Source organism: Typopeltis vanoorti, chromosome 26, assembly GCF_054136105.1.
Source record: "Typopeltis vanoorti isolate ZY-2024b chromosome 26, IOZ_Tvanoo_1.0, whole genome shotgun sequence".
Taxonomy (NCBI): Eukaryota; Metazoa; Arthropoda; class Arachnida; order Uropygi; family Thelyphonidae; genus Typopeltis; species Typopeltis vanoorti.
The window spans coordinates 28212361-28233891 of record NC_143574.1 but is presented as its reverse complement, the minus strand read 5'-3'; the positions used below and the strand labels follow the sequence as shown (position 1 = coordinate 28233891).

The 21531-nt window shown below is 37.3% G+C and overlaps 1 protein-coding gene across 4 annotated transcripts in view; it reads right to left on the bottom strand.

The window, feature by feature from the left end:
* LOC150092439 (phosphatidylinositol 4-kinase type 2-beta-like) overlaps window positions 1-21531 on the bottom strand; it is a 162346-nt gene that overhangs the window by 59034 nt on the left and 81781 nt on the right. For all 4 annotated transcript variants that reach the window (XR_016550583.1, XM_090415117.1, XM_090415115.1 and 1 more), the window contains exon 5: window positions 1095-1140. Coding sequence is in view for 3 of the 4 variants with exons in the window: in XM_090415117.1 (XP_090271243.1) it covers window positions 1095-1140 (46 nt within the window). In the remaining variant the exon portion in view is untranslated. The remainder of the gene's footprint in view (window positions 1-1094; window positions 1141-21531) is intronic.

Sequence of the window (21531 nt, the reverse complement as noted above, 5' to 3'; positions counted from 1 at the left end):
TACCAAAATGCTGAGGTATTTCTTGGCAAACTATCCATCAGCCTACTAGAATAGCAGATAATCCTCAGAATATCTTGGATCTCTTTTTAACAAACTCAAATAGCAACTAAGTTTACTTGCTAGGAATTTCCTTCACCCAGCTACTCTATCTCATGTTCTTTGGCACTAAATTGTCTGAAAGCAATATGAGCTACAGATGTAATATTAAAAAAAAATCCATAATTTCTCTCCTTTCTATGATCTGATTAATGTTTCTGCTTTCTTGATTCTAATATCTGCTCTAACCAATAACTGAAATAATTCTCTTGAAATGAAGGACTTCAATCCCATTCTACTCCAAGCTACTATTAAGGAGGGTGTGAGCAAAGGAGTGAAAAGCAGGTTCTTTGCATGGAGGGTGGTTGGTGAGTGAAATGCATTGTCTGAGTGTGTTGTGGATGTGGACACATTGTTATGTCCACATCCACAATCATCCAACCACATCTTAATGCGGTTGGATGAGCATTGTATGCAATAGTGAGTACCTCCCCATAAGTCTGACTCCATGGAGGTCAAATGTTGATAATAATAATTAATCTGAGCTTTGCTCCTCCAACAAGTGCCAAAGCAATCGTTAAAAAAGTGACTCAAAACAAAAATTCCAGCTTCATACTCAGCCATCACTGCAATCTGTAGTGGATGGGAGTATCCAAAAAATCAAATAGTATTTTAATCTTCTGGCCTTTTGTTAAGGCTAATTAAATGCACCTCCTGCCTTTCAATGCTTCCACCTGGTTCATTTCAGATGGCAGAATAACATTACCCAAAGATGGATATTATTCTGCCATCATCTGAATATAAGGCAACTGAAAAGAGCAGATTCTTGAGACAGATATGGTAACCCTTCTCATCCCTTATGGTTATGTATGCACATAAAATAAATTTCAGCTTTATTTATTTTATTATAAAGCTGACCTAATTGTAATCTTGGAAATAAATATGCTGATGTTCTAATAGTCTTTTTAACACTCATTTGGTCATATCACATTATGCACATATTGTTAAAAATAAATAAAAAAGAGATCAAGACTTTAGGACAACAACATAATGCTTACCTTTTCATCGTTTAACTTGACATATAACATCCAGTTATCATTTCCTCTGTCTGAAATATTATAATAAAAAAACTCATTAAAAACACTAAAAAAAAAAAAAAAAGATTTGATAGCTGACTATCAATAGGATTTGTCAAATGAAACAAACGTGTTTTCTTGATGATTCCTATAAATTAAGATACACTAATTACTTGCAAAGCAAATGAATTATTCAAATTTCTTTTCTTCTCTTTACATCAATATTCTGATAACCTAATATATAATGATGCACAGACAAAAGAATGTCACATATTCAGTGTATTTTATCTTCTCAGCAATGAGCATACTTGAATAAATAAGAAACAAAAGGTCTGAGAAACAATGTGTATAATTGATATATTTGAAAGTTTGTTCCAGTAGCTGAATTTTCACTGTTTACCCTGGTTCTCTGATGAAAACAGGAGCCTTGTTTAAAGCAATGCTCCATCTAGCAGCATGACTTTGCATCACATTGTACAATGAAGTTTCTAGTTGAAGGGCAAATATAGAATATGATTTGGATGGCTAACTCATATTTTGCCAGAATATCCTTTGTTCAGTATTCAGATGAATATACAATAATGGGGATACACATATGAAGATAAGCACCAGACAGCGGGTCAGAACCCCAAGTTGGTTCTTCACATACATATGCAGCGTCTCCCTCCAAATATGTTACCCTGGAGCAATCACTAGTTTCATTCTCAGGTAAAAGTGTTTGCTCTAGAACAGTAATTCTTAACCTTTTGACTTCTGCAGACCCCCAAGGAATCACTATTGGAAGTTGTAGACACCCAGGCCATTTGTACAATTTGCACCTCAAAACAATACACAAAATTTACAACTAACAAATACATCAATTATGAAATAGTTTAATTCCCAAATCGAAAAATATACAAAAATCAGAATTTTAATTTTATTTCTGAAAGATTAATTCTTACATGATTTCTATATGATATATATATATATATTTAGATGCATAATAGCTGAGAAAACCTTTTTTTCACATAAACAGGTAGTGGGGAATGGAATTAAAGCATTGTATGATAATTCAATATAATCTGTTCATACATACAGCCAAAAATTTGAAAGAGAATTTTCCTTGAATTAAAATTTTAATGCAATGTTCAGAGAGAGAGGGGGAGATTTCATTCAAGCACATCATAAACAGATGGAGCTTATGCTGCTCTAAGAATCAAATTAAGGTAACAACTTAATTTTTAACACCAAATTGCTTCCTTTTACTGAGCATTTAAAAATTTTCAATTTCAGATTTAGCTATTTTATTTATTTTTTTTTTTTACACATGCATTTGCAGATGAAGAATGCATGTACGAGGTGGTATCAAAAAGTGTCGAGACTAGCTCTACTACTACTACTACTCCTTGGCATTACAGTCCATTTAGGACCTGGGCCTGTCTCAGGATAGCCTTCCATTCTTCATGATTCTGTGCCTTGCTCCTCCAGTTCTTTACTCTCATTTTCTTTAAATCATCCTCCACATCATCAAGCCATCTCCTTTTTGGTCGTCCTCTGGGCCTAGATCCACCTGGTCCAGACATGAAGACCTTTTTTATGGCTCTATCATCCCCCATTCGCTGAACATGTCCTAGCCATCTCAGTCTTCTCACCTTTATTTCAGTAACATCCACTTCGTTGAATTTCTCCATTATTTCTTTGTTATTCCACACTCTCCAAAGTCCATTCTCATTTATTGGGCCAAAGATCTTTCTTAATACCCTTCGTTCCCAAATTTGTAATCGGTTTTGATCTCTCTGAATCATTGTCCATGTTTCGCAGCCGTACAAAAGCACAGGTTTGAGGATTAGTTTATATAGCTGGATTTTACTTTTTATCGAAATCAAATTAGATTTTAATAATGGCTGAATACTATAATAAGTTCTATTTGCAGCAGCTATTCTATAGGTAATTTCATCTGACATATCATTACTTTCTATTATTACTGAACCGAAATATTTGAACTGCTGGACTCGTTCAAAGATTTCTTCATCTACTGTGAAACTTTGGCTGTTTCCCAATTTTTGTTTATCCCTGGCAACAATTAAGTATTTTGTTTTAGTTTTGTTTGTTTGTAGTCCCATTTTCCTTACCTCCTCTCTCATTTGTCTATAACCTTCTCTAAGGCTTCTCTCAGTCCTTGCAATGCAGTCCACATCATCCGCAAAAGCCAAAAGCTGTAGACTTCTATTCATAATAGTTCCACCTCTGTTTATAATTACATTTCGTATTACCCTTTCAAGGCATAGGTTGAAAAGCATTGTCGATAGTTGATCTCCTTGTCGTAATCCTTTGGTAATCCTGAACTCAGGTGTGAGTTCGTCCCGTATTTGCACTCTACCCATGGTATTTCTGAGTGTCATTTTAACTAATCTTATCAGTTTAGGTGGAATTTGGAATTCCTTCATTACTTTAAATAGCTTATCTCTATTGATGTTATCATAAGCTTGTTTAAAGTTCACAAACAAATGGTGCAGATTGATATTGAACTCATAGCATTTCTCCATTATTGTTCGTACTGTAAAGATCTGGTCTATTGTTGATCTATCATACCTAAAGCCACATTGGTAGTCACCCAGTGTTTTTTCTATAAAGGGTTCCAATCTAGTTGCCAGTACTTGCAAATATTTTGTAAATTACTGCTAACAGTGATATTCCTCTATAATTTTGGCACAGAGACTTGTCATTTTTCTTATGTATAGGAACGATAATAGCAGTGTCCCATTCAGTAGGCATAGATTCAGTTTCCCATACCTCTGACAAACACTTATGTATTTTGATTAATAGTGATTGCCCACCGTATTTTAATAGCTCGAGTGGTATTCCATCTTTACCGGGTGCTTTATTATTTTCCATTCTCTTTAGGGCTAATTCCACCTCGTTTAATTCTGGTGCTTCCTCTGTCTCAGCTTTTCCTATACTTGCCAGGGGTTCATTAAACTCGTCTTCTTCTGGAACTTTATTTTCCAAGCTTGTTTTGTCCTGAAGGAGATCTTCAAAATATTCTGCCCACCTTTTCAAAATGTCCTCCTTTCCACTGAGCAAGTTTCGCTCATGGTCTCTGCAGAAAGTTGTTCAGGGTTGAAATCAGCCTTTAATTTCCTTTATCTTATTATACATTTTCTTAATTTGTCCTGTATTCTTCAAAATCTCAATTTCATTTGGCCTTGCCTTTTCCCATTCACGTTTCTTTCTTCTACACATCTTTTTGGCTTGTTTTCGTTTTTCTCTATATTCATTCTCATTTGTTCAAGTTTTTTGTCCAAGCATCTTTAGACGAGCTGTATTTCTGTCTTCAACACATTTTCTACATTCTGAATCATACCATTCATTTCTTTTATCATATTTTTTCTGAATCCCAGGACTTCTTCAGCCACTTTAGTAATTTTATTCTTGATCCCTTCCCATTTTTTATCTATTGTCATATTATTTATATGTTCATCCTCATTTTCTTCATTTATTTCTTCTCTCAATCTTTCAATATATTTTTGTCTGATTTTTCCATCTTTTAATTTTTGCACATCATATCTTGGTGTTCTCTTTCCTCTACCTACTTTATTAATTTTTATTCTTTGTTTATATTTAATTCTTAACAAGTAATGATCCGTATCACAATCCGCTCCTCTAAAACTTCTTACATCAATGATATCTGTCGATCAGCACATGATAGATCTGATTTTCCGTTATTCCATCTGCCGATCTCCAGGTAACTTTATGTACTTTTTTATGTGGAAAACAGGTTGTACATATGATCATGTTTTTGCTACTTGCAACATCAATTAGTCTTGTGCCATTTTCATTATTTTCTTCATGTGCACTATCTCTTCCAATTGTTGGTCGGAAGGTCTCTTCCTTTCCTATTTTGGCATTCATGTCTCCTACATCATGTTTTACATCATGTTTTGGTACCTGATCATGTATCATCTCCAATAATTCATAGAAATTTATCATGTCTTCTTCACAAGAGTCCTCAGTTGGTGCGTATGCACATATAAGTGAAATATTGAATATCTTAAACTTTATATTCTCAGTACAAAGTCGTTCATTTACTGGTCTAAAATCAAGAACCAAGTGTTTCCATTTTTTATTAACCAAAAATGCGGTGCCAAAGGCTTTTTGATCTCCTCCACTGTAAAAAATAGTATGTGTTCTGGTATCAAATATGCCACTTCATTTCCATCTCACCTCCTGCAATGCTGTTATCTGCACTCTATATCTCTGTAGTTTCCCCACACACTCTTTTCAATGTTCCTGGTCTGTTCAGGCTCAAGACATTCCAGCTTCCAAACCAATATTCATAATCCTTTTTCTGTTGTCCCGCAAAGTCCGTCTGGCTAATTTTCCTTTTAACTTTCTTAACAAATGAGTTTTTACAAGACAGGGTTGGTTGTTAGCCCTGCGCCCAACCTTGCAAAAAGGAACCCGGCTATACCCCCGTGTACTGGGTACCCATTTTAGTCGCCTTTTACGACATGCATGGGCTACATTGGGACTATTCTTTAACCCTGGTCACCAAACGGGGTGAGACTAGCTCTGTTTACGAGAAATTACTTTATTTATCTACATTTACACACTATCACCTTCAAAATAGTCCCCTTGCATAGCAATACAGTGCTCCCAGCGTTCTTGCCACTTCTGGAATGTGTCCTGGAAGTCTTCTTTTCGAAGCATGTCAAGCACCTTCTGCGATTCGTGCTGGATCTTTGCAATGGTGTCAAAACAGTGACCTTTGAGCTGGATCCTCATCTTCGGGAAGAGGACGAAGTCTGCAGGAGCCAAATCTGGTGAGTAGGGTGGCTGCGTAAGTGAGATCATGTTGTTTCTGGCGAGAAACTCATGTGTGAGGAGAGCTCGGTGACAGGGTGCATTGCCGTCGTGGAGCATCCAGTTTTTCGCGCGCCACAGATCTGGTCGCTTTTGCCGAATGTCTTCCCTCAGATGCCTTAAAACCTGGCAGTAGAACTCGCTATTGACAGTCTGGCCCCTGAGGACGAATTCTCGATGCACAATGCTGCGAATGTCAAAAAAGACGATGAGCATGCACTTGATCGAGCTGTTGACCTGCTTCGCCTTTTTCGGTCGTGGAGATGATGGGCTCTTCCACTGTGAAGACTATTGCTCCGTCTCAGGGTCGCACCCAAGTTTCGTCACCGGTAATGATCCTCGAATTTCATGTTTATTCTAACGTGAATTTCATGTTTGCTCTTTGTTCTAACTTGCTGTCCATGATGAAATCGCAGATGTGGTAACGCAGATGGTCAGAATAGCATCAGTTGCACAGCTCCTGATGTACACAGGACGATGTCTTTTGGCACACTGACTTATGAGGGTAGGTGCTCCCTGTGACTGTGCGTGCAGCCTTGTACAGCCTGTTGGCGTGTCACAAACCTAGTCTTGAAACTTTCTGATACCACCTCATATGTATATGTTACGATTAAAGTAATAAATCTGGTCATTATTAATAATTACCGGTTAAAGTAAATAATTCCTAGAGGAGTCTGGTAAATGTAATAAAAACATGTTTATAGGTTTTATATATAGGTTTTCATTCTCAATAGAAATTACAACAGCTTAGATTAGGTTAGGTTAGTTTATAATGAAAAAAGTAAGGAAAGTACTTCTTTAGCACTCAATGAAATCAGAAATCATTATGAACTAACCTAACCTTTATTGGTTAGGTTAGTTTATAATGAAAAAAAGTCTTTTGCACTCAATGAAATCCGAAATCATAAACTAACCTAACCTTTATTGGTTAGGTTAGTTTATGATTTCATCGAGTGCAAAAGAAGTACTTTCCTTACTTTTTTCATTATAACCTAACCTAAGCTGTTATAATTTCTATTGAGAATGAAAACCTATATATAAAAACCTATGAACATGTTTTTATTACATTTACCAGACTCCTCTAGGAATTATTTACTTTAACCGGTTAAAGTGATTAATTCTCGTAAATTATTCACTTTAACCGGTAATTATTAATAATAACTGGATTTATTACTTTAACCGTAACATATATATATAGTGTGTACACACACACACACATACACATTTGTAAATGAAGCAAAGATAGGCAGGATAATCGGGAATACAACTGACATGAAAAATTTGTAGAATGATACGAATAAGCTGGAACTGGGACATGTGAAAATGGCTATTTTGTTTAGTAAATGCAAATTTCTGCACTTTGGTCTAATAAGATATCCAATGGCATATTATATGCTCTGTGGGATTATGCTAGAAGAAACTGACCACATCAGGTTAAGGATATTGGAGTTTTAGTAGACAGGAAGTTGAAGGTCATATAGTAAAAATTGAGAATACAACTCACAGGATAATTACAATGTAGACATGAGCACTGATATGTAAGAATAAGGAAGTCATTTTGCCTTTTCAAGGCTTTGATACACATCTGGATTATTGTGTGCAGACTTGATCTCATGGTTTTCAAGGTGATTTAGATACAGTGGAGAGGGTGCAAAGCAGTGTTACAGATATTGGAATGGTGGAACATAGATAATGAGGAGAGATTGAGAATTTGTGAACTGCAGACAGAAGAAAGAGGATGATGTGATAGAGACCCACAAACTTTTGAAAGGGCATGCAGGATACCAGTAGATGGAATTTTTTCTTTTATGGAGGGTGGGGAGAGGATGAGAGGGCATCCATGGAAGCTGAGAATAAATGCAGTGAAGAAAGTAGTGAGAGCTAGATTCTTTTCTCATAGAAAAGTGTGAGTGTGTGACTGGAATGGCTTGCCTTTAGCGGTTATGAGTACAGATAGCATGAATGAATTGAAGAGAAGTTGTGACGTGGTGCAAGTGATGTGCGGTCTTCCTCATTGAGTAAAACTCCCTGGAGGTATATTGTAATAATAATAATATACACACATACGTATATTGTAAAGGTATTTAAAAATCTTTACTTAATTTTTGTTTATGAAAGATATCATTTTTCTTGTGTCTTGACTTTCCAGAAGGAGATTTTCCAAGTTCTCTATTATGTCTGTTTGAGTCTCTGCAGATATTTTGTATATAATGCCAGAAGACCCAATGTTTTAAGGTTATGAAAGTATGTGAGAGAGAGTAAAAGGATCTAAAAGAGTAAAAGGATTATAGTTTTAATACAGTTTTATTTTATATGTTGTGTTTACACACACACACACATTGGCCTACTAAAGGGCTGTCAATGCACAACATATAGCCTCTTGCAGTCAAGTCATCACCACCATTCAGCAGTATAGTCTCTGATGAACCTGTTGAGTATTGCTGCTGAAAAAGTATACCTTCCCTAGTTGGAGGAAATGCAAACTAGACCTCTAGATGGTAGATGTCTTTCACTGCCCAGTGAAATATCACCACCTTGCTTATTAGAGACCTAAAGTGGTCTTGTTCTAGCGATCAAATATAGTCACTAGAACAAGCAAGCAAGGGTTCTGGTTTCTGTCTCTCCACTCCTCCCACATGCAGTGAGAGTGATACCCTCAATGACATACCAATCTCACTCTAAAGGGGCTTGGACCTCCCCTATTCAAGGGTACAGCAGTAAAGCAGTTCCACAGGCCAGCTGCTGGATAGTACATGGGCCCAAAGCAGTTAGTAAGGAATCTGGAGGCTTCTCGATCAACCAGCACCAAATCCTGCATCCATGTATTTTCTCTCCATGTGAATGGAGGGAGACCAGATACTGTGACTGCAGGGGGAACTGTTGAGGCCGTGTATGGACAGGAGACTTGAGTTCCCTCTTGCAAATCTGTCACCTCTCACTGCATACCCTACTTTCTCTTTATCTCTTCCAAATTAAATATAATGTACCACAACCAAAAGAAATGCAGTTTAACTGCGAATCACATAAATTCTCTCCAAAAATATAATTAGAAAGAAAACTTAAATCCAACCATAAAAAACATCAAAAATCCAACCAAAAGAATCATAAAACAACAGAAATCCAATTAAACAACCCATCCACCTCAACTGCCCAAACTCTTTCTGCCACAAGGGCAGCACTTATGCATTCATCAGAATGACATACCATGCCAGAGACTGCAAACCCTTGAATCCCCACTGTTTGCTCTACTTTGGCTCAAAATTTCTCTACCAAACCAACCTCCCCTTTTCATATGGATAGGAGACAGTGGTTGATGGAGTTTCTCTCCAAACTCCATCAACCACCCTGATCTCTTCAAATAGTGAGATCATCAGTCTTGGGGACTTCAATGTCCACAACTTGCATTGGCTTCCGTTCACCAGTTTCACCAATCAGGCAGGAAGGGATGCTGAAGCATTTGCCATCAGCAATGACCTACTCAGATCATCAATCTTGCAGCCACCAGAATATCTGACAACCTTCTTCAAATTGCCAACACACTTGACCTGGTAACTTGGACCATAACCTCATACAAGCCTCTTTTGCAACAGACTACCTTCATCCACCAGTTCACAGTGTCATGTCCTTTGGCACTATGAGGGTGCTAACTGGAAGGACCTCTGTGACTTCTATTCCTCCTCCCATGGTCAGACTTGCTTCAGCTCTTCTGATCCAAACACTGCTCAGACTGAATAACAGAAATCATCCTCACAGTAATGAAGGCTTCCATCCCTCATTCCACTCCAAATTCTCAGCCACCATCCAAGCCTTGGTTCTCAAAAAAGTGTGCCAATGCTGTAAAAGAAAATACCTCTGCTTACCACAAATGGCTCAAGATCAAAACTCCAGGTATCCACTCTGCAGCTCGCAACAGCTGTAAAGGAATCATCACCAACAAGTTCAAGTCAGGCTTTGAAAGTGTCAAATGCCACAATCTCACCTCCTGCCCAAATAGCAGTCGCCCTTTCTGGTCCTTTGCCAAAGCCACTGGATGCACCTTCTGCCCACTCAGGTTTCACCACTCTCACATTCTGATGGTACTGTAGTCATCTCACCTAAAGACAAGACCAACTTACTGCCATCACTTTTCTCTTCCAATTCCTGCATTGAAGACCAGGGCAAGTTCCCTCCACTCTACCCAAGAATGGCTCCCTTTAAAACTCTGCCCATAATTTTCCAACAAAAAAAAAAAAAAAAAAAAAGAAAGAAAGAAAGAAATCTGAAGAATCCTAAATAACCTGGACACAAAGTATCTAGACCTGATGGTATTCAACCTATTGTGTTAAAAAAAATTGTGTCCAACTAACACCTATCCAGTCTATCCTATTCAACTGGCGTTTACCTAATAACATGGAAACAGGTCCACATCCAACTCATCCCGAAGAAAGGTGATAAAAGTCGACCAACGAACTACCGTCCAATTGCTCTCATGTCTGTTCTCTTTAAAGCAATGGGGAAGATCATCAACAACCAACTCTTGGACCACCTAGAGTCACACCAACTAATCAGTGACCAGCAGTATGGAATCCACTACTCGTGATCTACAGCTGATCTTATCTTGCTTACACCACTCACCTCTGGACTCAGGCCACGGAGAAACTCATATGGTTGCCTTGACATTTCAAAGCATTCAATCAAATCCAGCACAGAGCCCACTTAACAAACTACCATCCTATGGTCTTCCTCAACTCTGCAACTGGATTGTCAACTTTCTCACTGATACCTGAGGAGAGTAAACAGTTTACTCTCAGGTTTCCCCACCAGTGCAGGAATACCCCCTAGGGTTTTGTTCTTACACCCACTCTCTTCCTCTTGTGCATAAATGACCTGCTCTCTCCGACTTCCAATCCTATCCATAGTTTTGCTGATGACAGTACACTCCATTTCTCCTTTTCAATCGACTAACCTTGTTGTGCTCAAGTATTAGAATTCTCAAGATCTACCATGACCAGCGACCTGAACTCAGATTTTCTAGCTATTTCTCAGTGGGGCATGGACAACCTTTTAAACTTCAGTGCAACCAAAACTCAGTCCTGTCTGATTTCTCGCAAGAAAGAGCTTGCATGCCTCTCCCTTACCTTCAGTAATACTGAGATCTCCAAGCAAGATCAGATTTCTCTTCTTGGACTGACCTGCACCTCAGATCATTCCTGGTACATTTCAACTATAGCTTCTGCAGCTGCCAAAAAAATGGTGCATTTTTTCCCAAGACACTACTTCACACCTGCTAACTCTATACAAAGCCCAAATCTACCCAAGTAATGGAATATTGCTCCCATATTTGGGGTGAGGCACCAAAATCCACTCTAAGATTGTTTGATTCTGTCCAGAAGAGGGCAATCCAGATAATTAATGATCCCTCTCTCACATACCCACTTTATTCTCTCTCTCGCTCAGATGTTTAATTTCTGCGTTGTGCCTCTTCTACAGATACTTTCATGGACAGTGCTCTGCTGAATTGGTCATTATTATTCCCCCACTCTTATCCAAAATCATTAAAACAAGAGTCGCTGCTAACCAACACCCTTTTACAGTTCATCTTGAAGCTCACCAAACCAACATCACTACCTCTTCTTTCATTCCATCTAATTCCGTCCTTTGGAACAGTCTCCCCCACTGTGCCTTCCCCAAAGATTATAACCCTCAGCTATTCAAGCAAAATGTGAACAGATTTCTCCTTTCTTCTATTCCTCTTGCCCACACATGGCACTAATGTACCATAGGTCATGTGGCCTTTCGTGTGTGAATCATGCATATATAAAATTAGGGAAAGAATAAAGGGCTTAATCAACAACAGAGCAAGTGTTGTAAATATTAACAACTGGTGCAAGTCTACAGGATATGAATATAATATAATAAACAATATACACACACACAGATATAAACAAGTAGTGGTGGTGACTCTGTATAAGGCAGTGGTTAGATCTATACATAGATTACTGTGCATAAATTTGGTCACCCAGGTTTTCATTGTGATGTAGAAACTCTAAAAAAGGAACCAGAGATGACTAAAGTGATATCGGGATTCTAGAGTGTTGGTTATGTAGAGTTGGGGGATTGCAGAGTTTGGTGGAGAGCAGGAAAAGGGATGATATGATAGACCAGGGTTTCTCAAACTGTGTTCCGTGAGAAGTTCTGGAATTTGTCATTTTAGTTTTCTAAGTATTTTTCATGAATAAATATTTTATAGTAGAAATATTCTGAGGAGAATAATATTCGTGAATATGTCGAAAAGCTCAGACCCAGAACGCCTAATAACATCTGTGCATCGTTAATTTTCACACATCGAAACCTTTCAACATTTGGGAAAGGGAATACTGCTGTTTATGACGGGTCATAAAAATTGCCTGTAAGCAGATTATAACAATGGATGGCATATCCTCCGGTCTCAAAACTATAAGTCTATAATGCATAGCAGTATACGTGTCTGCAAGGAGATGTGCTTTGCATTATGGGAGATACTGAGACAGGGAGTGATGAGAGCTTGGTCCACCTTTGCTCGGAGTTGCACTACCTTACTAAGCAAACTTTGTTGCTTACACTTGGATAAAGGATTAAACTAAATTTATTATAATCTAACCAAGTGAAAAATAAACTTCCAACATCTTTCTCTAAATCCAGAGTAATTCAATAATAAAGTGGTACACCTGTTAGCAACTCCTATAGGTAAATATGACCTCTCCTATTGCTTCTGCCTTAGTATCTCCACTTTTGGGTCTGCCTCCCACTGACAAGACCTCAATAAAGGTTGAAACCGGTCTGGGTAGTGGCCCTTCCCTTAATGCATAGCAATATACATGTCCGCAAGGAGATGTGCTTTGCATTATGGGAGATCCTGAGACAAGGAGTGATTAGAACTTGTCCACCTTTGCTCGGAGTTGCACAACCTTACCCCAGTCCTGAAGATATTTTCAGGCACAAACTTTGTTGCTTACACTTGGATAAAGGATTAAACTAAATTTATTATAGTCTAACCAAGTGAAAAATAAACTTCCAAGATCTAATATCTGCTTTGTATATAATACTAAATAATTATGGAAGTCTTAGTTTATTACTTAAAAATAGTTTATTTGTAGAATTTTCAGCTATGTTTCATAGCCATTTTCAACACACTACAGGAAAACCATAAAAAGAGAGAACAATTAAACTGAAAGCATAATATTATACACATTATCAACTGCAGGGGAATAACTCCATATGCATTAACAGATACTTGAGAAATAAATTATAAATAAAATAAGTCATTTTAAATTTAAATAATTAATTATAACTTATGAAACATGTGATAAGAGCTGTGAAGCACGATCCACATCTGATCTACAAAACAGAATTCAGTGGAATAATACCAAAGTTCAACACAAAAGCTATTTTCTTCTGTAGATCAGACGTGGATGGTAAACCAAATTTGTTGGGCACTTTAAGTGCAAGACATTCTTGATGTTCTTCAAGATGAATTTGTGCAGAATGACCAATCTGTCCATAATTACACAAGTCACAAAGAACAGGGAATTCTGTAAACTCCAGGATAAGAAAGAGAAGGATATTTGTTTTTTGGAGAGATAAGGAAGGTATTTAGTTTATTCTTATCTCTCCAAAATATATATAATACATATTATATATAAAATATATACTATATAATGATTAACGCCAGGGTGCTTAAGGGTCAAAGCTGTATAACTGAGAGGAGACCTCCACATAGCCTTTAAAGGAATGCGAAGAACCGACCAGGGCTTCTGACCTAATGTCCAATCCTCACCTTCTCGTGGTGCACCCTGTTGGGTGTCTACTTTGATACTGAACGAACGAGGATGGGCTGGCAATTTGGGATTCAGCCGACCAAATTGTATTCTTATTGGTTAAACCAAAATAAAAAATGATGGTACAACATGACAAAATTTCATGCCGGCTGGGGCGTCGCCCGGTTAAACAAGGCCCCCGTTGTTTTCACCAGGGAACCAGGGCGAACAGCGAAAAGTCAGCTACTGGAACAAATATGAAAACAAACCCCAACTCAACATCACCAGAGTTAAAGATCGGTACTATCAACATAAGAAGCCTGAATAGCAAAGAAATGGAGCTAGCTGAGGAATTAGATAAGTACCAGATCGACATAATAGGGGTGACTGAAACAAAAAAGACCAAAACTGGCGAGATGTTTCTGAGCAATAAATACAAAATGTTATATTCAGGCAATGACAATCAAGGAAAAGAAGGAGTAGCCATAGTATTCAACCCAAAATACGAGGCTAATCTTCTTGAATGGCAGTCAGTCTCAAGTAGAGTAATGTGGGCAAATATGAGAATGGGGAACTGGACAATGAGACTTATTTGTGCCTATGGTCCCACACAAGGTTCTACTAAGGTAGAAGTGGAGGAATTTTTTGAAGCTTTAGAAAAAGCAACTGACACAATGAAAAAGGAAAAGTTGGTCCTTGTTGGGGATCTAAATAGCAGAGTAGGAAATGATTGTGAGACATACAAAAATATTTTGGGAAAATTTGGAGAAAAGAGCAAAGCTAATAATAATGGCAAATATCTGTTGGATTTCTGCTCAGGACATGGACTGGTTATTACTAACACCATGTTCCAACATAAAAATGTGCACAAATTCACATGGAGAGAAGAGGCTAGGAATAAGAAAAGTCTCATTGACTAAGTTACTGTTGATAGTGATGTGAACTCTCATCTCATGTGAACTCTGATATGAAAGCTCTCAGATGTGAACTGTAGACTAAAATACAGAAAGATTATTGAAAAGAAAATGAAAGAGTTTGAGAACAGGAATCAAATCTTGGAGATTCAGTGGCAAACTCTGAAGAAAATATTGATTGATTCTGCCAGAGAGGCATGTGGTGAGGTTGTGTGCAAGGATAAAAAAATCAGAACTCCCTGGTGGACACAGGAAGTTAAAGAGGCAGTGAAGGAAAAGAAGAAAGCATATCAAAAGTTCCTGGCAAATAAGTCAGCTTTTACTCTTACAGAATACAGAGACAAATGTAAGAAAGCTAAACAGTGTGTAAAACTAGCTAAACAAAAGTCATGGGAGGACTTTGGCAAGAATATAGAAAATAAATATCAAGAAGGTGGCAAAATATTCTGGAGGTTGTTGAAGAAGCTTAGGAATGGAGGAAAGAGTGCTGTAAAAGGAGTTAGAGATGATAAAGGTGACATGAAAACGGGAGAAAAAGATATCCTTGAAGTATGGAGTAATTACTTTGAAAAACTGCTAAATGAAACAAGCAGTGATGACAGCACAGTGATAAAAAACACTGACCAGGCATGCAGTCAGGAATACATATCCATACTTGAAGTAGAAAAAGCCATCAGAGGCTTGAAATGTGGAAAGGCAGCAGGAGTAGGTGATATTCGACCAGAAATGCTGAAGTATGGTGGTATAAAAGTCTTACAGTGGCTGCACTGCATAGTTCAGAAAGCCTGGACAGAGGGACGAATTCCCGATGATTGGAGTAGAGCTCTAATAGTACCCATATATAAAAAGGGAAATAAAACTGAATGTGAGAATTACAGAAGTATTTCCCTACTGAGTGTTCCTGGCAAGATCTATGCAAGTATACTTGAGAAACGGTTGAGAAGAATTGTGGAAGAAAAGCTTGGTGAAGAACAAGCTGGATTCATGCCAAATAGAGGCTGTCAGGATCAGATCTTCACTTTACGACAAATAGTCGAGAAAGCATGGGAATATATCAAAGATCTGTATTTAAGTTTTGTCGATTTGGAAAAGGCATATGACAAGGTGCCAAGAGAGAAGCTATTCAATATGCTACAGTTATATGGTGTCAATGGGGCATTATATCAAGCAATACTTAGTCTTTATTTGAGTTGTAAGTCAGCAGTTAGAATTGAAGGAAGTACAGGAAGATGGTTTAATGTTAAATCTGGTGTGAGACAAGGATGTACATTATCCCCTCTGTTATTCATTATCTATATGGATCACATTATGAAGGAATGTGGTATTAAACCTGATATCAAAATTGGAGATGTTAATGTCAGCTCTTTGCTTTATGCGGATGATGTTATACTTCTAAATAAATCCGCTACAAGTCTGCAAGATTCTCTGACTAAATTGAATAGCTGTTGTAATAGATATGGTATGAAGGTCAGCAATAAAAAGACAAAGACAATGAAAATAGGCAGAATCATTGAAAATGTCAACTGTGTTGTGAATGGAGAACTTGTGGAACAAGTAAAACATTTCAGCTACTTAGGCACGATTTTTACTGAAGATGGTAAATTAAATATAGAAATAGACAACAGAATCACCAAAGCTGGTATGGTGGGAAGTCAATTGAATAAATTCATATGGAATAAGAAAGAAATTAGTCGGAACACTAAATTAGCTGTATACAAGACAGTGTTCAAACCAGTTTTAACTTATGGATCTGAGAGCTGGGTCAGAAGTAAAACACTTGACCAAAGACTAGAGACCGCAGATACGAGAGTCCTGAGAAAGATTAGAGGAGTGAACAGATGGCATCAATGGCAATATCATATTAAAAATGAGGATATTAGGAAAGAACTTGACATTGTCAGCATCCAGGAATGCGTTAGCAGAGCTAATCTCAGGTGGTATGGCCACTTAAATAGAATGGGAGGAAAGATTAGCAAAACAAGTGTTCTCTGCCAGTTTGGCAGGAAAACGACCCAGAGGAAGACCAAGATATAGGTGGATTGATATGGTACAAAGTGCCTTAGACGATAGAAATATAAGATCTGATAATGTTGGAGTCTTGGCAAGTAACAGACTGATTTGGAGGAAAATTTTAGATAGGAAGTTAGTAATGATGTAATTTTTTCATGTAGTACTGTCATATCCTGTACACCCCTTGAGGGTACATGGCAGGAATTTGATGATGATGATGATTAACGCCTAAATAATAAAATATATCTTTGCTAATATTTCTGGTTCTATAATGCTAACTGGTAGAAAGAACAATTATCATCATAACACTAATTATGGGTACCGAAAATATTGGTCTGTTCTGGTCTCATTATCCATCCAATATCCTTTTTTTGAGGTCTAGTCTACCCTACCTTCTCTTTCCAATTGGCTTATATTTTAGTATTTGTTTAGGATGTCGGGCTTTGGCCATTCGGTTTACATGTTCAATCCATTTTTGTTTATAATTGTTTAGTTTTTCTTCTATTAATTTTGTTTTTAGTTCTTTTAAAATGTCTCCGTTCCTTTTTTGATCTAATAATGCGTATTTTGCAGTTCTTCTCATAAATCTCATTTTACTTGCTTTTATTCTTTGTTTATCTTGTTTGTTTATTGCCCAAATTTCACTGCCATATAATAATGTGGGCACTGCTAAAGTATTGTATATTTTCAAGCGTGTTTCTTTATGTACTATATTTGGATTGAGTGTTAATATTTCATTAATGTAAATATTGAAAAGTGTTGGAGACAGAGGGCATCCCTGTCTTACTCTTTGGTTTATAGATTGTTTTTCAGGCAACTTCTCATTTATTTTTATTTCATTATTTTTATATATATTCAATATTGCATGTAGTAAAATATTAGGTATATTTATTCTTTGTAATATATCAAACAGTATATATCTTTTTACTTTGTCAAATGCTTTTTTCATAATCTATAAACAAAAGATGAGTTTCCAAATTAAATTCTCTTCTTTTTTTCTATAAGTAGTTTTAAACAGAAAGCTGCATCCATTGTAGAGAGTCCTTTTCTAAATCCATTTTGACATTCTAATAATATTTTTTCACTGTATATTTTTAGTTTTTCATTAAGTATTCTTCTATATATTTTGTAGCATGTATTCAATAAACTAATACCTCTGTAGTTAGTAGGTTTTGTTTTATCCCCTTTTTTAAATATAGGTATCACTATGCTTGTATTCCATTCTATTGGTATTTGTCCATTTGTATATATTTTATTTAAAAATTTTAGTAATCTTTAATGAAATTTTTTTTCAGCAAATTCATACAGTTCGGAGTTTATCCCATCTTTCCCTGCTGATTTGCCATTTTTTATTTTATTTAGGTTGTCCTTTAATTCTTTCATTACTATCGTATCATTTAAGGTATTTTGTAAATTTCTGGTGTAATTATTTTTGATGCCAGTATTATCCGTCCAAAGATCTGTAAAGTAATCCAAGAATTCTTTTACATCTATTTCACAATTTATATTTGCAGTTTCTTTTATATATGTCATTTTCTAGATATGATACAAATTTTTCCCAGCTTTCTCTGTCTCTCTTTCTGGTTTCTCTTTTGGCTATTGCTCGCCTTTTTTTATATTCAATTTCATCTTGTTTTTTGCTACTTAACCATCTTTTAAAAGCCAGCTTTTTATTTTCAATTACTGTTTTTATTGTCCCATATATGTAATTTTTTATTTTTATGATATTTTTGTGTGTTCCTAGACTTTCATATGCTGCTGATGCAATAATTTCTTTTATATTATCCCATTCTTTCTCAATGTCTTCATTTTCATGTATTTTTTTCCAAGTAGTTATTAATCCTCCGTTGGTATAAATTTCTTATACTTGAGTCATTTAGTAGTCTTTACTTCGTAATTAGATTTTGTTTCTCTAGTTTATTTTTTTTTTTGTATTTTCTGCAGCTAGTTTGGTGGAAATCTTAGTTTTGCCTGCACTAAATAGTGATCTGTGTCAATTTCAAGCCCTCTTCTAACTTTAATGTCTAGGAAGAGGTTTGCTGCTTTTTCGTTTGCTATTTATTTATTTATGCTTATGGCTACATGAAACTGGTAAGTGAAGAGTACAATCACAATTTCCAGCAACAAATGATGAAAATCTTAACATGTAAAAGTTCATTACATAAAAGGCACAACGAGCTTTCTAAGTCTTTTTTTTTTTTTTTTTAAATAAAGCAAAAGTAACTTGTCATAATCAAGCCAGGGGCAATTATCGTACCACTGTAACAAGTATGAGAAGGCTGCATGTTCTCACAACATAAATGTAGCTGTATCCTAGGTTTAATTAGAGAGCAGTTGTGTCTTGTGTGAGAAAAACTTGATCCATTATAAGGGAGGCCCATTTCACATTACATAATCATCTTCTAACATGAGGAGGACTATGAGAGATGACTAAGAGAATAACGTCTTCGTGGTGAGATGGGACCGTGATCTTCTGTTTCCTCCATAACCACCGCCACACCAACTATAGGTCAAGGTCCAGGCTGAAAAACCAATTCAAGGCCTCATCCGTCACTTTGTGGATGTCCTGTAGGTCACCACCGTGAAATTGGTGCCTTAGGCAGTCGTATACAATATGAGTAATCGTCTGAGCCACAGGAGAACAATCACAATAAGGGTAATTTGACAGCCCCCATTTATGTGGAAGGTAGCCACATCTGCCCTGACTAGTTCTGATCCTATTTACTGATGACCAAATCTTTCTAGGAAGATCAAACCAGCTGCAGAGCACAGTGATCTTCTACCAGGAAGCCATTTGTTGGTAGATTGTTGGACCAGTGTTCTTTCCATATGTCAGATATTGATGGCAGCAGAGCTAAAGAGAGTTCGTCCATGGACCAGAGAGGCTTTCTAGATTTGAGGTGTAGATTAGTTGGGTTTATTAGAGTCTGATGTAGGGGCAGGAGTGGGTTGCTCACTGCTTTATTAAATTCCTTAATCGAGGCTTGTCTTCTCCATATGTGTGGTGGAGCAATGTTAGATAGAACAGGCAGCCAGGAGAGAGGGGTGCTTCTCACTGTCCCACTAATTGTGCGCATGGTAGAGTTTAAAGCTGGGTGTCTATAATGTCAGTGTGTGTACTTCTTTCCCAGACAGAGGCACAATATTCTGCTGCAGAGAATGCAAGGGCTAGTGCAGATGACCTTAAGACTTCTGCACCACAACCCCAGCTTGTTCCAGCAAGCCTTGAAATGATATTATTTCTGGTTGGAGAGGTTGATGATGTGCCCTTTATAGGTTAGGCTTCTGTCCAGGCTCACCCCAAGGTATTTTGAGTAGGCTTGTGTTCTACCATTTTTCCACAGAAAGAAAGGTTGAGTTGTCGATTCGTCTCTGCATTGTACAGGTGGAATACTGAGGACACTGTTTTTGTTGGATTTGGCTTCAAGTACCACTGCTTAAAGTACTCTTCCAGTGTGTTCAGGTCTGTATTCAAGGTTGATTCGAGGTTAGTAAAGGAGGTGGATTAATGTAAGATCGCTAGGTCATCGGCATACATATACTTGCTTGATCTGGTATGAGGTAGATCATACACGTAGATGTTAAAAAGTATAGGGGATAACAAAGAGCCCTGAGGAAGACTGATGTGAAGAAATCTGGGCCTGCTCTTTTTTCCGCCAATATGGACCTGGATCTTTCTGTTGGAGAGAATAGAATCAAAAAGGTGGAAGGTTTTTTTACACTTTATATTTCCTAGTTTAGGAGGAGGCTCCTGATCCAGACAGTGTCATAAGCAGATGTTGGGTCAATGAAAGTGGCTCTAGATTTAAGTTTCTTCTGAAAGTCTGCTTCAGTTTGAGTTGTCAGTGCCAGGACTTGGTCACAGCAACTTCTTCCTGGCCTGAAGTCAGTTTGTTCAGTCGGGCGTGCTCTTTCGATGAGTGGCGAAATTCTTTTAAGGAGAATTCTTTCAAAGAGCTTAAAGGTGATGCAAAACAAGGAGATAGGTCGCAGGTATTTCATATCATTTGGATCTTTCCCTGGTTTGGGCAAGGCAATTATTTTGGCTTCCTGCCATAGCTTTGGTAGTTTACCAGTCATGATGATTTCTGAGAAAAGGGCAGCCAGCCATGTTTGGCAATGTTGACCAAGATGTTTTAGGAACTCAGAAAGTATACCAACCACTCCTGCAGCTTTGCCATTCTTGGTAAGTTTTAAGGCTATTTGTACCTCTTCCCGAGATACTGGGGGTACGAGTTCAGGAAGTTCGGGTTCCAGCTTCAGGATTTGTCTGGTGAAAGTTTGTACAGCAATTTTCCTTGTAGAGCTGGAATGAATCTTGGAGGTTTTCAATAAATGGTTAGCAATTTGATCAGGAGTTATCTCTGTTGTTTTGTGTGTTGTTGGCTCTGCTCCACCTAATTTTCTCAGAAATGACCAGTTTCTCCGACTAGATGTGACAAAATCGAGTTAATTGATGGTTGAGATCCATCTTTCCTTTCTGTTTTAATCCAGGATTGATATGAGCTCCTTAGCAATAGTTGGATCTTCAGTTTCCTCATATTTGGTTAGGAGTTCCTCACTTTCTCTACTCCAACATGGGATATATTGTTTTCTGTAGCCTCTAGTGATAGAGGCTTTTGCTGCAGATTTGAGTAGCTTAACAAATCTAGGATAGCAATTAGGAGTGGGTGGAATTGCTCTAATGGTTTGCTCGATTTGTTTCTGAAATGCAGTCCAGTTGGACTTGTGGAGATTCCATCTAACGATTGGTGTTCCACTGATGACCGGGATGGATGTTCCTATCTCTATTAATGTAGGACGATGTTGACTATTAGGGAATCTGTTAAGCCCTCACTGACTTACCCTCCACCTAAACAAGCGTTGCTTGTTTAGGTG